General features: G+C 37.9%; 1 protein-coding gene across 1 annotated transcript; it reads left to right on the top strand.

Moving 5' to 3' along the window:
• Positions 1-762: 762 nt before the first annotated feature.
• Positions 763-10,650, top strand: gata2a (GATA binding protein 2a). Its single transcript, XM_065241751.1, has 6 exons — positions 763-979; positions 1,207-1,677; positions 2,991-3,563; positions 5,805-5,950; positions 8,763-8,888; positions 9,633-10,650. The coding sequence occupies exons 2-6, from the start codon at positions 1,452-1,454 to the stop codon at positions 9,930-9,932; spliced, it is 1,371 nt and encodes a 456-aa protein (XP_065097823.1). The 5' UTR covers positions 763-979; positions 1,207-1,451; the 3' UTR covers positions 9,933-10,650.
• The last annotated feature ends 9,736 nt before the right edge of the window (positions 10,651-20,386 follow it).

Below are 20,386 nucleotides of genomic sequence, written 5' to 3'. Positions count from 1 at the left end.
ACCACCGAGAGACGGGCCCGCTATTAATATGTAAAGCGACGTTTGATCGCTTGAAACAGAATACAAAGACAGTGTTTTCACAAGAAGAATGTGGTGACAACTAATTTGAAACAATTAGACGCGCAAGAACAATAGCCCCCAATTTAGAGACCATAAAATACTCCTCCCCATTTAATGCCCGAGGTGTTAGGAGCTGTGTATGTTTGCATTAAGCATATATTGCATGTAACACTTTACTGTTAAATGTTTTGTTGTTTTAAGTAAATGTTAATGGTCACGCAACAGGTCGTTCTTGTATGTATGCCGATCACATCTCTTTAAAAGTCAATTATCATTTGCAACAAAGCCTGAATAGGAAAAATAAAGTATTGGGGGGTTGATATTATTTATTAATTTTAGTGATAAAAACGCTTAAACAAATCGCATTAATCTTTTACGTTTGTTAAACGTTTTAAAAATATTAAACTTCAGCCTGGCATTCTTAATTCCAGGCTTTTTCTTTTGAGTAGAATAAGACATTATCGGACAGCAAACGTGAGGCTTTAAGAAAGCTAAAATATCTCAATAAATCGCTCTGCTGAATGATGAATCTTTCAGCTCTAATGTGACGGGCCGTAGGCCGACGGTCTCCGTGGCAGATAGGAAAGCGTGAGGTCCGAGCCAATGACAGTAAGCGTGATCTGCTATTGGTTAAAAGAGCGATCACTGGCAGCCCGTGACTCCGCCCATGTTCGTAAGATATGGAATCTACTGGCGCCAGTTCCAACAGTACATAGGCACAATTCATTAATGAGACATCTCTTCGCTTCAGACAGCCGTAGAGGTTTTAAGGGAGAGTTTAAACAATTGAACCGCAGACAATTTAAAGCAGCGCAAATTACTAATGTCAACAGACGTCTTGAGGATTAACATTCTTTGTAAAGGACTAACACGACATAAATAAACACAGGATCGGAGTGTTGAAATGCCGCTTTGCGCCGTAAGTACTTTGCGATAGATCTTGTAATTTACGTACATTTCGACTTCTAACGTATCTTCTAATTTTACACGTTATTGTAGCCGTATTTCGGAGTAAAGCACTTTTGAGGCGATTAAGTGGGAGGATTGTTTATTTTTACGAATTTAGCCTACAATGCTTTCACTATCATTCTTTAGATCAGCCAAGTCCACTTTTCTCGCACCCATTGATTTGTTTTTCTCTTACAGGTGATCCTGAGGATTGTTGAAAACTCGAGGATTCTTAAAAGCTAAGGAGGACCTTTATTTTTCAAAAATAAGGGCATGTGCAGAAAGTGAATTTAGGGCACCAGAAGCGCAGTTTTTACAGTAAAGTAACGACAAATATTTACGACAAATCTACAGGACCATAGTAGTGCCCCGCGAGTCTGTTAGTATCCGAAAAGTAGGCATATAAACTTTTCGAAAATATTTTAATAACGCGCTCTTTAGACATGGAGGTTGCAGCCGATCAGTCTCGGTGGATGGCCCATCATCATGCGGTACTCAACGGCCAGCACCCAGACTCTCATCACCACGGGCTTACACACAACTACATGGAGCCCATGGCACCTCTTCTGCCTCCGGATGAAGTGGATGTGTTCTTGAACCATTTGGACTCGCAGGGTAATCCCTACTACCCCAACTCTCGGGCCAGGGTCTCTTATGGACAAGCGCACGGTATGATGCTGTTTTATGTCAACCTGCTCTTGTGTAAAATATATACAATTTTGATGACAAAATAACTAATGTAAAACAATTCAGAATGTTATAAATTAAATTAATTTACAAGATACATTTTGATTTAACTTGACATTGAATTTTTAAGTTTACTTTACCTGCTGATGAATATTAATCAACTGCACTGATGAACTGAATAATGCACTTATCACTACAATAATTAATGCTTTAAGCATAGTTACACAGTATATTTGTAGTATATACACTGTCGTTAAAAATCTTACTCGTATTTTAGATTTTAGATGTATTTGTGCTTTTATATTTTGTAATGTAAACAAAGTGGATCCTTGTGAACATGCACCATTAGGTCAGTTGCCTGTGTATAAACAAATAGCCTAGATTTTGGTGTTTCTTAATATAACTGGCTTAGTGGTGTTAGTGCGGCCTATAAAGAAAAACACATCCCGTTAATTTTACGTTTCGATTTGCTGCTACAAAAAAATCGTATAATTTTTTTTTTGTTTTGTTATTAAGTTGATTTTGTAAGGTATGTAACTAGCCTCTATATTTGTGTCAAATAGTTTAATTTATGTACATACCTGCATGCTGCATATGTTATTTGTATCGACAACAATAACCTAGGCAGTGATGACAAAAATGCGTTAAAAATGTTAGGTGTCGGATTTCTTTAATGCGTTCTGAACTGTCATCCCACGACGTATGTGTTGAAATGTAAAGATAAGAAGAAAAAGAAAATGTCCCGCGAATGACTTGAGGAAAGGGAAGTTCGTGTCAGTGAGAGAGAGAGAGAGGGAGAGAGAGATCAAGGCACTTCCCGGATGCCAAATCAAAACGAAAAAATTCCTGATGAACTTCTTAGTTCAAGTGTCTAATTTCTGTGAAGAACGGACTTCGTTGTTAATGTAAATTGCGTCGCTTTTGTGAGCTAACATCTGTTTAACGAGTGAGCGCGGGGTTTTTTTTCTTCGGGAAAACATCGGAAAAAGTCAGGTCGATAGAAGGACAATTATTTTGTTGGCTGTGCTAACTTTGAACTTACATTGTACTGAGATGAATCGCTAAGTTTTTTTGTCTCTGCGTAATTAATAAATATTTGGGACACTTCTATTGGTTCTCAATGTCGAGCTTGTTTTATTCGTGTACCGAGTCAACAGGTGAGAGTCAACATTAACATTAAAAAACTTTTTATTGATTTAAAGCGACTCAAATTGATATTTCGAAGCAAATGCAGTTTGGCCGTAGTTTTCATTGCGAACTGAGCTTTATGTTCGTTTCTGGCTTATATTTTTCAGCTCGTCTCACGGGAAGTCAGGTCTGTCGGCCACACCTCATACACAGTCCCGGTATTCCCTGGCTGGACAGCGGCAAGGCAGCGCTCTCCGCCGCCCACCACAACGCCTGGGCGGTTAGTCACTTCAGCAAGCCCGGCCTACACCCCGCCAGCGCCGGTTACCCGTGCAGCAGCAGCTCCAGCACTGCTCCCGTCTCTTCCCTCACATCTGCAACTCACTCCAGTCCGCATCCCCTCTACAATTTCCCCCCGACCCCACCGAAAGACGTCTCTCCGGATCCCGGGCCGTCTTCCCCGACCTCCACCACCGCAAGAATGGACGAAAAGGAGTCCATTAAGTACCAAGTGTCCATCTCCGATGGGATGAAAATGGAGGGATGTAGTCCGCTCCGGGGAAGCCTGGCTATGAGCGCCCAGACACCGTCCACGCATCATCCCATCCCTACCTACCCGACATACTCTCTGCCCGCACCACACGAGTACGGCGGCGGTCTGTTTCACCCGGGTACTCTCCTCAGTGGATCAGCGTCAAGTTTCACACCTAAATGCAAAAGCAAGACAAGATCGTGCTCAGGTGAGTTTCAAGTTTTTGAGGTTAAACATTTCATAAGATTTTTATGTCACAGCCTTTTTGGCATTTTTTTAATATTTAAAATGTTAAATACACAAACCCGTCGTAATATTGGTGCCAAAATATCATATTTATTGTGTTCATGTCCTTTCTGCGCGATGAAACAGCATTTTATATAAATATATATATCAAATTAAATGGGTACCTTAGGGCCGCATTTAAAAAAAACAATTGACATTATTTAGTTTCAGCATCACATCAAAGCGGGAAAATCAATATACAATCAAAGGGTTATTCTCTTAAAATAAACAAAACAAAAACAAGATGTTAATCACACAAACTACATGGCTGATAACTGTATGAACAATGTAACAGATCTAGTTAAAGACATATAATTTTAAAGCCTATAGATGTTTTTAAATTAACAATAAATATTTAATTAAAATGAAGACATGTTTTCATAAAATGAAGAAGATATGTTTTGTTTGCAATACGATTACTTGAAATTAATATAGAGGCAGACTTCTTTATCTCAAAAGACTACATGGATGTTTTTCTGGCGTTATATGCCTTTTAAGATGAATGATTTACTTTGTTAAGGGTGGGATACTTCTTCCCATGTTGTCTTTAAAATTGAGCCTTTATTGCGCTTAGAATGTTGAAGAGTCACGACGCGCTGGCTCCAGTCATATCCTGTATACCTTTAGCTGAACAAATCACGACATACACCCCCCACCGCCCTCGTACGACCCCAATCCTAACAAAATCCCGACGGGACAGGCCTTCATAGGCGACAGGACCCTGCTGTTTGTGCTCTTATTTATGCAGGACTTTGACTTTTTCCCTGCGCAAGGAGAACGTTCATTTTAATAAATGTATTTATTATAAAGTGGTTACATTATCCATGATACACATATTATGAGTAAATATAATTGCACAAAAATAAAAATAAGTAAAAAGATGTTCCACGAAATAATTAATATAATATACAATACTTCGCAACGTCCTTATTAGGCTACTTATATTTATATCCAACGTAAACCTCTTAATTTAGCACAATTGTATGTTTCTTGTGGGGAAAATTACTCTGTACCATGCCAAGAATATATTAGGCATAAATTGCCAGTGTGTTTTACAAAATCCCAGTATGGTGTAAGATAAAAGGCATGATAAATTATTGTAGATTTTGGGTTAAAAAAAATAGCCAGGTAACCTATTTTTTATGTGCCAACTTGTAAACTGTTTGTATTCAACTCAAATATCCTTTTATACTTTACTATGACTAAATCAACCTGACAACATTAGGTTACAACATCAAATAATTTTTTTGGCTTTTATAAACTAAAAATATATTAAGCGTAATTACTGCATTTTACCAGTATTAGTCTACAAACTCAATGCTACATGCATTGGGAGGAAAGCACTGTGATTGACATAAATATTACTTTTTAAAGATCACTTTCAGAAATGTTAATTGAGATTGTAAAATGAGTAAATACCACAGATTAACTTCAGATTAACTTCCATTAACATTGCCACACCTTCAGTTTGTGTAGCTGGCCATTTTCACCTAACACTCCTGACACCAAGTTTCAGTACATTAAGAATGCGAACGATGCCTAAACCCGAACTAGCCCTGCAGAGAAGCGACTAAAAATGACTGTAGCTATTACAACACATCACATACACTTCAAAAGGCCATCCATTCTCCAGGGCGGATTCTTTTTTCTGGTCAGGGTGGGACAGCGACTGTCTTACATTATAATGTGAAAAACAGAGAGATGTAGAAGAGTACATGAGCACCAGGCCTTAAGAATAGGACAAGACTGGTGCACATACAGCTTACAAGTATCAGTTGCTCTTATGGATGTAGTTGCCAAAATAAACCAAATGTGTTGAGCGAATAAAGTATTTCTACAGTAGACCAGCAAAACGGTTGATCAGATTAACACTATTCCACATAGTCAACCAGTGTGTAACCTAAAATTACATCCAAAAAAAACGGGCACCTTTATAAATTCCAATATAGATGATGCAATGCTTTTTTGAATTGGCATACAGCTCACATCCAATGAGTGTCAAACTGAATGTCATGCTACTTATTGGCTAATTAACTTGGGAGTTTGTTTTATTGCCCAGACTGGTTCTCGTCATGACCCCTGTGTTCCTGTATCGTACAACGAGTGTGAACCTCTTAATTATATAAATTTCCCTTTGCTTTTCCTCCACTTGAATTCTGCACAGAGGGGCGTGAGTGTGTGAACTGCGGAGCCACCTCCACCCCGCTTTGGCGGCGAGACGGAACCGGCCACTACCTATGCAACGCGTGCGGCCTGTACCACAAGATGAACGGCCAAAACAGACCCCTAATCAAGCCCAAGCGCAGACTGGTGAGTACCTCCAGAATTCCTTCAGTTCGCACACATGAGAACGAGAGCTAAATAGCAGAGTCCGAGCACAATTCCAGGAAACTTATATTTTCCCTATAATCTTCCTGGAATTGTTTGTGACCCTCACCCCCTGGCGATCCCCTACCCTGCCTGTTACAATACTGCTACTATTGCCATTGTTACCGCTATCATTATTGCTTCTAGTTCTGATACTGTCACTGATACCAATGCCCACGCCTGTGTAATTATCACCACTCCACACTGATAGAGAAACAGCATGCTTACTGACCTGTCGCCGCACCGCTGCCCTAACTCATCTCTTTAGATCTTGCTTTTTGATCTGGCCGTAATTTTTTTCTAGGGGTGTTTTATAGATCCACATGGCATTGGTTTTGTTTTGTGGCACTTGGTTATGATTCTGGCTTTATTTCATATCCGCTGTCATCATTTGATATTCTCATTTCATTTCAATAGGATGAGATGTTTAAAAGATTTTTGTTTGTTTGCCTTTGTTCATCTTAGTTTTATGTTTGCATTGAAATGACGGATAGAAACCAAAACTAAAGTATCAAATTCAAGTTTGTTTTGTTAGCTGTTTTTTCTTTTGAGAAATCAAAAAGCAAGATGTGTGAAAAGTCAAACTTTATTATATTTTAATATAGTTCTTTGTCTCATCTTTGCTTTCTATGAAAATATAAACCGGTTATATTTTTTAAATAAAATGCAGTGTTTCTGGGCTATAGGGAATGAATTGCCACTATTTATCCAGCATTGAGATTATATGAAAACAGCCAACTATTTAAGGAATACAGGAAGGATATTTTTCACATTTTTCCTCTGACATAATCTTAATTCACCCTTTATTGGGTGAAACCCTATATCTCTATCTCTGTCTGTTTCACTCTGTTATTGAGTCATTTCTTGCAGTCTTTTAAAATGTGACATAATATTATCATAGAGATTAGTTTGAAGACACAACAAGCCGTTTAATTGAATGAGACTGTCTTTTTTTCTATCAGCCATATGTGTCATAATTTAATTTTCACTTGGCTAAGTGACCATCAGAGTGTAAATATGACCCTCTCAAAGGAAATCTTATTTTCAGTTGAAATAGAGACATACACAGCATGTCGACAGTGAGCCTTACAAAGTGACTTTGAAAGTGAAATTAAAATGCAGGCCATTAGATTGTAATAACCAATTAAGCTGATAATATTCTTTATTATTAATATAGTCTTGACATTTATTTTATTATGTAGCTTTAGTCTTTCATTCTTTCTTGCTTTCTTTCTGTTCTCATGGTAAAAAAGGCCACAGGGTTTTCCATGGAGTCAGTGTGCTGGCCCATGCTTTTGCATTTTGGACTGAAGTGTTTTCAGAGCGCTGTTCAAAGGCCATCCAGTTGTTTCCTATCCGGATATCTGCCCGGGCCCGATAAGGAAGCCAGGCTCCCGGGTGTTTCCGTCTTCAACAAACCCGGCTGAATTTTTTCTGGCCCCGGTAGGCCCGTATGACATATACTGTAAAGCGATTATCAGAGCACTATGTGTGAAGGGGCAGGGGCAGGGATTGGAAAATAAATGGATTTATACTCTGCTCTCTTGTTTGTCAGGCTCGACTGGCACTGAGTTGAAGTATCGGAATGTGCGTGTTTTTGTTGTCGTCTCCGTTTTGTTTAATTTTGCGCGCTATTATTTCAGGATCTTATTAGGCATACGAATTAATCGTTAATAAACACAAATAGCATATGCAATAGGTCTTTCTATGTGTTGGGCTGTGAGGGAATGGCATTGCATGTCTATTAATGTTTCTCGTTATGTGTGAATAATTGATCTGAAACGGACAAAAACGAACAGAGGTTTGATGACCCGGCTTTGCAGTTTCTCCGCCCACAAAGCGTTTGATTCCCGGCATCAGGCGTTAAAAAAATTATCATCTATAGCTATATATATATATATATATTTACATTTGCAGAATGACATCATAACATTTTTTGGATACAGGTCAGAAACAACGAAATTCACCGGTATGTTTTTCTAATAAAGGCACAAATTGGAAAATTAAATTTACCTTGTTTGAATGCGCAGAATATATTTAATTATGCCAAACACGGAAGCGACTACCTGTAAGAGATTTCATATGTTCAGGACGCATTTTTAACGTTATTTGGGGATTGTTTTGAAATACTAGAGTGCACACAGCAACAGTGAGTCATAATAATCATCACTCCTTCAGATTCTTATCGTGGGCTATATACATGTAGCCTACTTCAACCTAAAGTCTATCTAAAGCGCATGTTTAATATTACACTGTGGAGAATAGAAATGCAGGAATGGTATGCAGTCTGTACGACGATAATATTCACAAGAAAAACAATAAAAATACGAGCGTTGCTAGAATAATGCAACCAAATCTCACAACGTACGGCTGCAATATATGATAATGTTTTATAATAAACTAACAATAAACTAGGCTATATTCTTACGCAAAAAAATAATATAAGGTGAATTCTAAAATGGGTCATTTTTTTACCTGGAAATAAATCGAAATTACTTGAATTTACTCTAAAACTTACATATCAATATCGTTGCCAAGCAACAGAGCAATTTATTAACTAGAAACGATGTTCAGTCACAGTTTTGCGTTTTTATCGGCCCACATCAAGTATTAGAACAGCGTTTTAAAGTAAAATGGACAAAAATTATTAATGAAAGTCTTAAGGCCTACTCATGAAATACCACTAGCAACTGTAATGAATGATGTTTTAAATGTAGTACCCATCATTAACATTCTCTCTCTTGTCTTTACACAGTCTGCCGCGAGACGAGCCGGCACCTGCTGCGCGAACTGCCAGACGACCACGACCACTCTGTGGCGGCGCAACGGGAACGGAGACCCGGTGTGCAACGCCTGCGGGCTCTACTACAAACTCCACAACGTGAGTATTAAAACCCACAAACACAGAAAGTGACAGTGAAGTGGTCAAGTGGGCGGACAGCTTGTATCGATTTAAGAGAGGGAAGAGCGAGGTCGGGGACGCAAAGCCGGCTTTCTCTGTCAGGCGGAGCCCGTTGACCGTTTTTCTGTTTAGATTAATCCAGCTTTGTTTCAAAGGAGGGCGTTATTCCCAGGAGGCGCTGCCATTCATGATACGGCGTCAGTCATATCAATACCGAGTTGTCTGAAACTTGCTTTTTAATGTTAAGCTTGGCGGCGAGCTCTTTAGCAGACGAATAAATACATTTCACTTTAATGAAATGAGCGAAACAAAGAGATAGAGAGAGGAGAGAGAGAGGGCTGAGCTCGTGCAATTTCGTGACAGCTGAGCTCGTGAAAGTCTATTTTTTTGTAAAGCGTTTTGTAAAATATATAAAAACAAAAGTCTATTTAGCATAAATACAAAGACTCATGTAACAGAGCATCTAAAGTGTAGATTAGCATGTCAGATAATCTAAAAAATATGCCTTATGTGGTAACATCTAAATTAACTGGTTTTATTCCGGTAAAATATGATTTATTATGATTAAATTTAACTATACAGGTTACACCGAACAAAAGTTCATGTTTCGCAAGAAAGACATTTTTGTATTAATATTATTTGCTCACTACATCCTCTAATTTCTCAACCACACCCTTCTGATGTTCCTCTTCATTAACCTATCCTGTCTCCATTTCCTTGTAGGTCAACAGGCCACTGACCATGAAAAAGGAGGGCATCCAAACACGCAACCGCAAGATGTCCAGCAAGTCCAAGAGGAGTAAGCGATCCGGAGAGGGTTTTGAGGAGCTCTCCAAGTGCATGCACGACAAGACCTCTCCGTTTGGCAGTGCCGGTGCCCTGGCAAGCCACATGCAACACATGGGCCACCTGCCACCCTTCAGCCATTCCGGTCACATGCTGCCCACGCCGACTCCTATTCACCCGTCATTCAGCCACCCTCACCATTCCAGCCGGTCACCCGCCTGGGCCGAACCTCACTGAAGTTCCACCATCACGTGCATCCCCTCACCAGAGGCCTTGCATTAGCTCCACCATGCCTAACATCTCCACGCACCCCCCTCCCGTCGATAAATCTTCCACAGATGCGGGACACGAAGGGGTTCATGCTGGGTTTGTTTTTTGGTTGGACTTTGTCATCATATCACCAACCATGTCAACTTGTACAGAGGACGGTTTGCGCGTTTCTAAGCACCTCTCCTACAGACTCGCTGGACGCTGAGAACGCTCACAGAGCAGAGGGTTTTAGCTTCTCGTTTTACTGAGTCACTTTGGTACTGTCCTGAAAGAGAGGATGTGTCTTTGCAGAATCATTTATTGAGGACAGCCACCTCAGAACTTCCTAGATTTGGCTCTAGCAAAGGACTCTACACATACATATGAGAGAGACAGAGACCACTAATTTTATCCCCCTAACATGCTGGAATACACCCCCTTTTTTGGGCATGACTCCCTCTGAATGGACTTTATGGATACGACATACGCAAACAAATGTTTATAAAGGTTGTTATTATCGTTATTGTTATAATTGTTATTATGATAATTTATTTTCACTCTTTATCTTTTATTTTGCCTTCCTCAGAACACATTGTTATATTATAAATATTATTTGATTGCTATTGATGAAAAAACACTGACCTATCCTAGCCAAGGCAATGTTGCCGAGCTGTACGTTTTTATCATTTTCCATTACACAAATAAAGCGAAATAAAGTTTTAATACTTCATTGTTTCCCAGTTTCTGTATTTGAGTACTTCCTTGTTAATGTTACGTGAAAGCAAAGCTGTATATTTACAGTCACTCCTCACATAAATGGAGACGTTTTGTGGCCACATATTGGTTTGATCATGTATGTTTTCAACTCCAGGGCATCGCATTTCCCCGCAGTTACTGTAGTTTAATATGAGAAACACACACGGATGCCAAAACATGGACGAGACCAAACACAAACACACCCAAGTGCTCAGATACGCTGCTGCTCCGTACACTATGTGTCAAATGAAATTTCGTTTTACCTAGACATTGCTGATTGCTTAAATGTAAGCAATATCAGATGCACAAACTAATGCAGTCCAGTATGGATGACGGTCCCATTTTACAACTTTCAGAAACCCTGTGGTTGCTTTCCTTTGACCAATACTCTGGTCATCACACACTTGTAAATGCAAATAATGCCACACAAAGATCTTCAGTATATACCGTACAATATACTTTATATTTAAAGTAATAAATGTTTCCCCCATTTTATCTCCCATGCAACCCCTCTTTCTCGCTTGTCAAAGAAAAAGTAAGCAACAGTTTGGTGCAACAGACAGAGAGAAAAAAAGAGAGTGAGTCTAAGAGAGAGCGGGACAAGAGGAAGGAAAGGCAATCAGTCCAGTCCATGAACAAACACGTGGGGGGCAGTTTGGGACCTTCTCCCACAGATGTGCTCGCAGCTGAGGTTTGCAGGAAACAGCTCTTAACCCGGTCTCATTTTCAAGCTATTTAACCCAGCGCAGAGACTGAGGAAACCATCAGCTCGGCCAACGGTTAATGAGAGAGACCCAACAACAGTGAGGACCATGCTGAGAAGAGGCCGAGTGCAGGTCAACATTGACTGTTGCACAAGTGCCGATGCCCACCCCCCTTTCAAACAATTACATACACTTCCTTTGTTTCATATTCTATTGACCTGATCATTCATTTTTAAGAGTTTATATTAGACATCAGCTAAAGATGTGATAAGATTAGGTTGCACACTATAAACATCCCTTACAACTGAGAGGCTGTTTACACCTGATATTAAAGGGGCCATGACATGAAAAGCGGACTTTTTCCATGTTTAAGTGTTATAACTGGGTTCCCAGTGCTTCTATCAACCTAGAAAATGTGAAAAAGATCAACCCAGTAACTTAGTTTTGGTAAACCATTCTTTGAAAGTGAAAAATTATGTCATTGAAATCTGGCGCTCACTGTTTAAAAAAATTCCGTAGAAATTGCAGCTGGGTTGACGGTAATTTACCGTAGATTTACATTTATGTTATTTACTGGCAAGTGTTTGTTCAAAGTTAAATGAACATTTAACATTTACAAGTCTTTGTCTTTACAGAGTAAAACTAAAAAAAACAGTATCAAGCAAAACATTCTGGAAAACAAAATCTGAAGCAAAAACAGAAAAAGGTTGATGATGATTTCTGGTTCCCAGAATGCTTTGCATGAGGCTGTTATTGTATAGTTTTATTCTGTAAAGATAAAGACTTGTTCATATTTAAAATGTATTTTACTTTGAACAAACTCTTGCTAGTAAATAACATAAACGTAAATCTACGGTAAATTTCCGGCAACCCAGCTGCAATAACATTGTAATTTCTACAGATTTTTTTACAGTGCTCCTTATGATGTCATAAGGAGATCTTATTCTAATAATACCACCCCTTAATCTGCACTATCCAACTACGGCACTGCTATTTAGTGCAGAGAAAGAGAAAATAATTCACAACACAATTGGGTTTCAATTGCAACAAACCACCATCATTGTGATCAGTGTTTGAATTTCATCAGCTCATTTGCATTTTAAATGACACACCCAAAACATTTTTGCTCACACGAACAAAGTGGGAATTTTAACATGCTATAATAAATTATATATATGGAATTTTGAGCTTAAACTTTACATGTGTACTCTGGGGACACCAAAGATTTATTTCACATCTTAAAAAAAGTCTTGTGACATGGCCCCTTTAAAGGCCATGGTTTTGGTCGATCAGATTACAAGTGGACGAAGCTAAATACAGGTGTAAAACATTTTGAGCTTGACCAAATTTGGCTACTCTCTGCCTAGTGATCTAATGTGATGTACAGAGCACAATGTTTTTACATCGGACATGACTTCTAGCGCAAGGTATAAACAGCCCCTGAGAGCCATGGCCTAATGTTTAGTCCATATGATTGGTTTGAATCTGGCTTGCAACATTGGTTAATTATTCCCTATTTATATATCACTCAACAAAATCACAAAAAGTTCTCTTTAAAATTTTATATTTTTCTACATTCTTAAATAAAAGTAAAGGTGCTACAAAGAGCTTTTCATAGTTATAGCAGAGAAGAAAAAATGTGTAAGTAAAAGGTTCTTAAAAGAACCATTTCTTTAAATTTGTATGGTCTATAGAACTTTATTCCACTACAAAGAACCTTTGGTGCAACAATAAGGTTCTGTAATAAAGTTTCTTTATGTAACCATACAGCCAATGCTGTCGTACTTATTTTACGAGGTGGCTAATTCAAATTAATTTGTATGACCACATTTTTGTACGATTTGTCTTTGCCCTTGTTTTTATGATAATCATACGTTTTGCACTATTAACTTTGTAAGAATTCATACAATTTAGCGAACTTGTAAAATATGAAAGAATTCTTGTGAGATCAGGCTAATCCAGCCCAAAAAAAACAAAACAAAAATGTGTGATAGTGACACTAGCTGCGTTTCCACCCTTCAAATATGCGCAAATTGAAAATGTGCGTAATATAACAAATTTGGCATAAACTCCCAAATATCGCAAAAAAACCTATAATTCAGATGGGTTTTTAGGATTTGAAAAAGGAAAATATCTCAAAACTGCAATGGAAACACTTTTTCTGCATTTTTGCGTAAAAGTCACATGATTATTTAAAGAATATAATGCGTTATGTTTGTTTGTAGGACAAGACAGAAGAGGTGTGGTCGACTTCATGTGGTGCCACAAGAACTGAAAAGCGATTGACTTCAAAATACCACGATAGTGTTCAGGAGTCGACTGCTTTGTAAGTCGCTCCCACAATATTTTGATGTCATCAACATGTCGGTCTGCGTGGTGTTGTAAGAAGTCGAACACATCCATTGCCATGGTTTTTGGAATGACTTATCGCGAGACAACAAAATGACGTTTTAGTGGCATAACATCTGTTAATGGAAACGCTTTCATTTCGCAATAGTTTTTTTGTCGACGTTTAGAAAATAACGTTAAAGTTTTTGCGCAAATCTTAAATGGAAATGCAACTATTGAGGCTTTTGCTTAACTTTTTGCTTATTTTTATTGTCTCTCCTGGAAAACAGCCCCTATAGTAATCACTCACAGAAAGTGTTTAAGACCTCAACAAGGTCACAGATAGTTTTGGCCAAGCTGCCAATGCCTGCAATCAAAAGTCAGAAATTTCAATATGATTGTCATTTCTCATTAAACTCTTCCAAGACCAAATAAACCCGAGACCTGCCATCAACAAACATTTTATATCTCAATAATCTAACCGCATGTCAACAAATCATTTTTCATTCTTATTTTTTATATTACTCATTTCAATAACTCAATAAAAGAACAAAAAGACAACTAAAACAATTTGTTCACCCAGAAACCCGACAGAAACTTGTCAGGAACAAATCATCTCTCATAAGCCTCCGATTAACTCTGCATATAAAGTCCACAATATTTTACATGGAGACAAATAAAGTGCACAATATTATACACTGAAAACCTCACATATGAAATGTTTGTCTTGTTTGTAGCAATAGTCTGTAACTGTTCAACTGCATTCCTGCCGTGTGTTTTCCAGTTATAGATGCCACTGGGCTTTTCTGTTTGTGTATGTAGGTATTTGTGTGAGTATATGTGTGTGTGTTCTTCTCTTTGGCCGGACTCCCAGAGCATGAAACGTCTAACACACTCAAACAGGGCCCTCCTGAGGGGACTAACTGTCTTCCCCAAAATAATAATGGGACTGGTCCGCGTCAGAAAGACGGGAGAGGGAGAAAGAGAAGCTTTATTCGGTGTGGGTGCTGAGAAACCGTGACATGCTCGCGTAGCTCCACATGTGTCCCTGTCCTCAATCTCCCCATGTGTGTTTTTATACAATGTAATGGTCTGTCCTTATGTTTATGTTGTGACAATGTTTGAAATGACTAAATTGTGTACTATGTATACGAAGTAAACTTATGCAACTCTAAACTTTGAAAAGTTGGTTTAACTTAACCTCCTAAGACCTGTATGTCCATACGTGAACATCACATTTTTTTGTTGTTTGAACCATAATACTTAATTCTGTGTAACTGATACCTGTTGTACACAAACGTGGACAATTGCACTGCTTCATGTTCAAAGAAAAAAAATGGTTATTATATTTATTGGTTCTTCCTAACCCCAAAATAGCTAGAAGAAATCTGGAAAAAAAATAACAACCAATGTTCGGGTCTTAGGAGGTTAAGGTTACCTGGTTGCAATTCATTTTTTTTTGTTAATTCAACTTTTGACATAATAATTTTTACACAAATTTGTACATCAAAGTTGAATTAACTAAAAATTTTAAGGCAACGAGGTAAATTACTTTTTTAAGTTGAACCAACAAATCTTTTTTACAGTGGAGTTATTGTGTAGGGTCAACTTAAAAATTACTTCATTTGGTAACACCTAAAAAAAATATATATACATTTTTCAAATTAAATGTTTCACTCAAAGTAATTTACTTAAAGGGATAGTTCACCCAAAAATGAAAATAATGATCTATCATCATTAAAGACCTCCGTTCATCTTCGGAAAACAGTTTAAGATGTTTTATATTTAGTCCGAGAGCTTGTTGACCCTCCATTGAAAATCAAGTAACGTTATACTTTCCATGTCCAGAAAGGTAATAAAAACATAATCAAAGTAGTCCATGTGACATCAGTGGGTCAGTCAAAATGTGTTGAAGCATTGAAAATACATTTTGGTCTAAAAATAACAAAAATGTTACTCAGCTTTACTCAGCATTGTCTTTTCTTCCGCATCTGTTGTGAACCGCATGCGCGAGACTTAAGTCATGTGACTGCAGTGACGCGGATGACAGATTATCCTCCGACATGTTTGCAAAGTTTTTTTTTTAACTTACAGTGTGCGAATGCAAATGAACGTAAATGAAGCCTGGGCACAAAAAATAACAGCTGGGGCGCACCAGATAACACGTCAGCCGCGTCATAAGTCATCCGCGTCACTGCAGTCATGTGTCTTTAGTCTTGCGCATGCGCTTCACAACAGACGCAGAAGAGAAGAAAATGTTGAACAAAGACTTCATTTTTGTTATATTTGGACCAAGATGTATTTTCAATGCTTCAACACATTCTAACTGACCCATTGATGTCACATAGACTACTTTGATTATGTTTTTATTACCTTTCTAGATTTTTAATGTAGGGTCAGAAAGCTCTCTGACTAAATCTAAAACATCTTAAACTGTGTTCTGAAGATGAACGGGGGTCTTCCGAGTTTGAAACGACATGAGGGTGAGTCATTAATGACATTATTTTCATTTTTGGGTGAACTATCCCTTTAAACATACAAGTTGAAAATTGTTACCAATTGAACTAATTTTTAGTTGACCCAACTTTTCACTTTTTACCATGTATATACATTACATATATATGATTATTTAGCATTTTTAAATGAAATTTTGTAAAAATGTCTCTAAAAAGTGTGGTTGTAATATTGTCTGATTGATTCATCAAATCTTGGTATTTGATGCATACAGAAAATATGCATACAATCCACAGTAGGCATAGTATATACTGCATAATTGGAGTAGCATGTTAGCTATGTTAAAATGTTATTTATATCATAACCTCTTGGAAAATATACTGCTGCAAAGCATCATGGGATAACATACCAATAAGATAAACGTGACACGTGGAGGCAGGGTAAGATCTAAGTCCACAGAAAGTATTTTACAAAAATACCAATATTTTACTTCTAAATTAAAGGTGGCTAAATTATGGCTAAAAAGCCGGTGGATCTTTTATGGTACGATTATGTAGTTCTGCAGAATGAAAGCTCGGAGACTTATGACCACGGCTTTAGAAACAGCACGGTGGCCTCCTGTCTCTGAGCTGTGAGAGCTTTATGAGCTACAATCGAGACGAGTCTCTTCTTCTTTTCATCCTCTCGTTCTTGCCCTCCCTCACTCCCTTCATGTATTTGTTTATGTATTAAATTGAATTAAAGGAATCAAAAGGTGGCGGGGGCCGAACGAACACAGACTCGAGTTATGGAGCTGAAGATGAAAGCGCGGAGGAACGAGGAGAGAAGTTCAACCGCGGGTCTCTAGAAATGCACGGGGTCAGACGTTTGACCTCGTCCAAACATGCTTTGGTTAAACGTCCCGGGCCCTCCCTTTTACCCTTTTGTTCTTACTCATTTTCTCGGTCTCTTTTATTTGTCGCCATTTCTTTCCTCCTCCAAGGAAATAAGGAGTCATATCCTATGGAGAACTTGCTCATTCCCAAGCTGTGTATTTTCTGGAGTAAAAAAGTTGTGTATGGTGTTTTATGCAACAAAGCATTTAATCAAATGCGATACTGTTTGTTTATAAATCTAAATAAGTTGTGGCACTACTGTCATATTGTACAATCCTCGCCTGATGTGAAACAAGAATAATTATTTAAAAAACAAACCTTTGATTTACCCTGGACTCTGCTTGTATTTGGTGAATGTGTAAAGATCCTAGAGACAATGCAGATGATGAAAAACCATTGAAGTTCCCACAGAGGTCACTCTGCCTTTTTGGGGCATCCCAAGTCACACATACCCGTGCATGTAAGTTAGGTATTATTAGCTAAACTTCCTCTTTCAGCTCTGACACAAGTTCATAGAAATGTGGTCCCTTGGTAATAAAATGTCAAGCAATGGGTGGAGTAATGGTAACCATGTTCAATAGCCTGAGAAAAGTAAGTAGGAGGGTACGACAGCTACAGCATGCGTTCTGCCATTGTTTCGGCCCCCAAAGAAACTTGTGCACTAGCTTTCTATATCTGCCTCCTGATTAGCAAACCATAGGAAGCCGGTTTCTCGTACCCGGGGTCGAAACAAAGCCATGGGAAATATGCAACTCTTCTCGTCATAACATTAACGGTTATTACGTTTTCTGCTTATAATGCAGTTGTTAAAAGCAGAAGAGAAAGAGAAAGGGCAAGCACAGTGCAGCTGCTTAATTTGAGCAATTACCATACGATGCCAAAGTGATGCTATGTGGTTGATAGGGGCTTTTAGTGGTTGCTAGGTGGACACTACACTCTCAGAAATATTTTAGAAACGTTCTGGGACGGCACCTTTTACAGAGGCCCTAACATGTCAACCCACTCTCTTGGAGATATAAATAGCACGCAGTCTGAAAACTTTTTTCATTTTTTTTAAACCATTTTCGCTTAGGTTTGGGGTTAGATTTGGATTTTTCTTTGTCATTTAAAATATAGTTTTCTGCATGTTTTTGTGTATTTTTTAACCATGGTCGCTTGGAGTTGGGGTTAAAATTGGGGTTTGGGTTAGGATGTAATTTTATGTAACAAAAAGTTGTTTTAACCCTAAACCCAAGCAGCAATTGTACAGAAAAAAAGAGAAACCAATACATGAAACGACACAAAAAGATGCGGCATATTAAATGAACAGGAAGGACTAGCGTATCATATGCACGCAAAATTGGAAATTATTGCATATGTATTGCACAAGTTTCACACTGCATGTTATTTGTATACATTTCATAAGACTAGGTTCAATGTATCATTTACCATTTTGGAAAAGATATGTACCTTTAAGGTACCAGTACTGTATATACCCCTAAGGTACCAATGTGTACCTTTGAGGTACCAATATGCACCTTTTAGTTACAAAAGTGCACTTTTTGAAAAGGTGTTCTGAGAGTGTATGGGAGTTCAGGGTGGTAGCCAAGTGAAGAGTGCTCGCCCAATAAGCCTCCATGATCTACCTGAACCTAGATGTGGCTTGGGTTTCTCCTTCACTGTAAAGTCATTTATTCACCCGTTTAATCATGGCAACCATGCTTCTTAAAAACCCTCATCCGTATGTATGAGTAATAGTAATAGTGAAACTAACCAGTATTACTAAAATTGGCAATAAATGATTCATTTCTGAAACAAAAATCCCCAAAACATCATCTGGAAACGCCAGACAAACTGTGACTGTTTCTAGGAAACATTTTCCAGGAACAAACCAGATGAAGAATTTACCTTTCACCTTATGAAATAGATTTACTTTCCTTTTTCGATTTATACTGTACATACAGTTTGGTTTTGCCAAACCACCACACAACCAAAAATCCAACTTAATATACCACTGGTCCTAAGATAATATTCCTCTACACGTGCACACAAAACAGGAAGTGAAAACGTTCAGTAGGAAATATTTGTATTGTCTGTGAAGAACCAAAAATCTGTGAAAATGGTGTAAAAAGCAGAGGTGAAGAACGTTATTTTTTATTTTTAATGGTTGACTGCTAGTCACACTTCATAGTGCATGACTGCTTGCAAAGAGAATACATCTGTATGGTTTACATATACCATACACAGAGAAACAAAATGAGAAAAAAACGTGCCGTGTAGAGAGAACTGAAAACAATAATAGGGAATAGAGAAAACAGGTTTCATATGAATAATCGTGGTTAAGGGTACCATTTATTGCTTCTTGTGGTTTTTGTATTGGGTTGAATTATGTGAAATAAGTTGATTCTGGGTACACTGTAAACTTTTGAAAGTTCTGAAAAGCAACAAGATTTGGCAGACAATAAAAAAATTACAGGTTAATTATATTTCTTAATAGCTTTGACACTATGGGACAAACATCTGCAATTTAGCAGAAATTTGCACCAGATCAAGATCAACATTCACCACCAATAAATGTCTGCAAACTTGAATGAATCAGGGAGCTCCTCACTACCCACCCTTAAACCAAGATCATTCGCCAGTTTATAAGGATAGATCACCCAAAAAATCTGTCATTATTTTCTCATCCCCATGTTGATCTAAACCTGTATGAATTTAATTTTTCTGATGAACCCCAAAAAGATATATTAATAAATGATGGTAAGCACACAGTTGATGGTACACATTGACCCATAGTAGGAAAAACAAATATGAAGGACTTCAATGGGTACCATCAACTGTGTGCTTACCATCATTTATCAAAATACTTTCATAATATTTGTTTTCCTACTATGGTTACAATCAGCTGGTTGCTGTGATTCATCATTTATCAAAAAATCTTATTTTGTGTTCATCAGAAAAAAAGAAATTCATACAGATATAGAACCACATGAGAATGATAAAATTTTCATTTTTGGGTGAACTATCCGTTTAATGAAAAGGTACGCAATGCGCTAGTTTATGATTGAATCAGAAACAAATGCACATGCGTGGTTTCTCAAGAGCGAAAATGAGCAATAATCGTGGATGATAAGGAAAATATTACAAATACAATACTTCACGTATCTTTACAGGATCTTTGCGGGGTGTGTGAACGCATGCACAGATTACCGGTAAAATCATTGACAGTGTGAAATCAAATGATGCACAAATCCCAGAAACATTTTCAGTGTATTTTCCGTAATTTGTGTGTGAAAAGGCCTTTGATTAAGTTACCAGAAAATGCTTTTTAAGTGTACGTGCACAG

The sequence above is a fragment of the Paramisgurnus dabryanus genome, chromosome 14 (assembly GCF_030506205.2).
Source record: "Paramisgurnus dabryanus chromosome 14, PD_genome_1.1, whole genome shotgun sequence".
Classification (NCBI taxonomy): domain Eukaryota; kingdom Metazoa; phylum Chordata; class Actinopteri; order Cypriniformes; family Cobitidae; genus Paramisgurnus; species Paramisgurnus dabryanus.
This window is presented reverse-complemented; position numbering and strand designations above follow the sequence as displayed.

Coding starts and splice junctions, on each gene's coding strand:
- gata2a (XM_065241751.1), top strand. CDS start 1,452: ATGGAGGTTGCAGCCGATCAGTCTCGGTGGATGGCCCATCATCATGCG. Junction 1,678..2,990: donor CTCTTATGGACAAGCGCACG/GTATGATGCTGT, acceptor TATATTTTTCAG/CTCGTCTCACGGGAAGTCAG. Junction 8,889..9,632: donor TCTACTACAAACTCCACAAC/GTGAGTATTAAA, acceptor ATTTCCTTGTAG/GTCAACAGGCCACTGACCAT.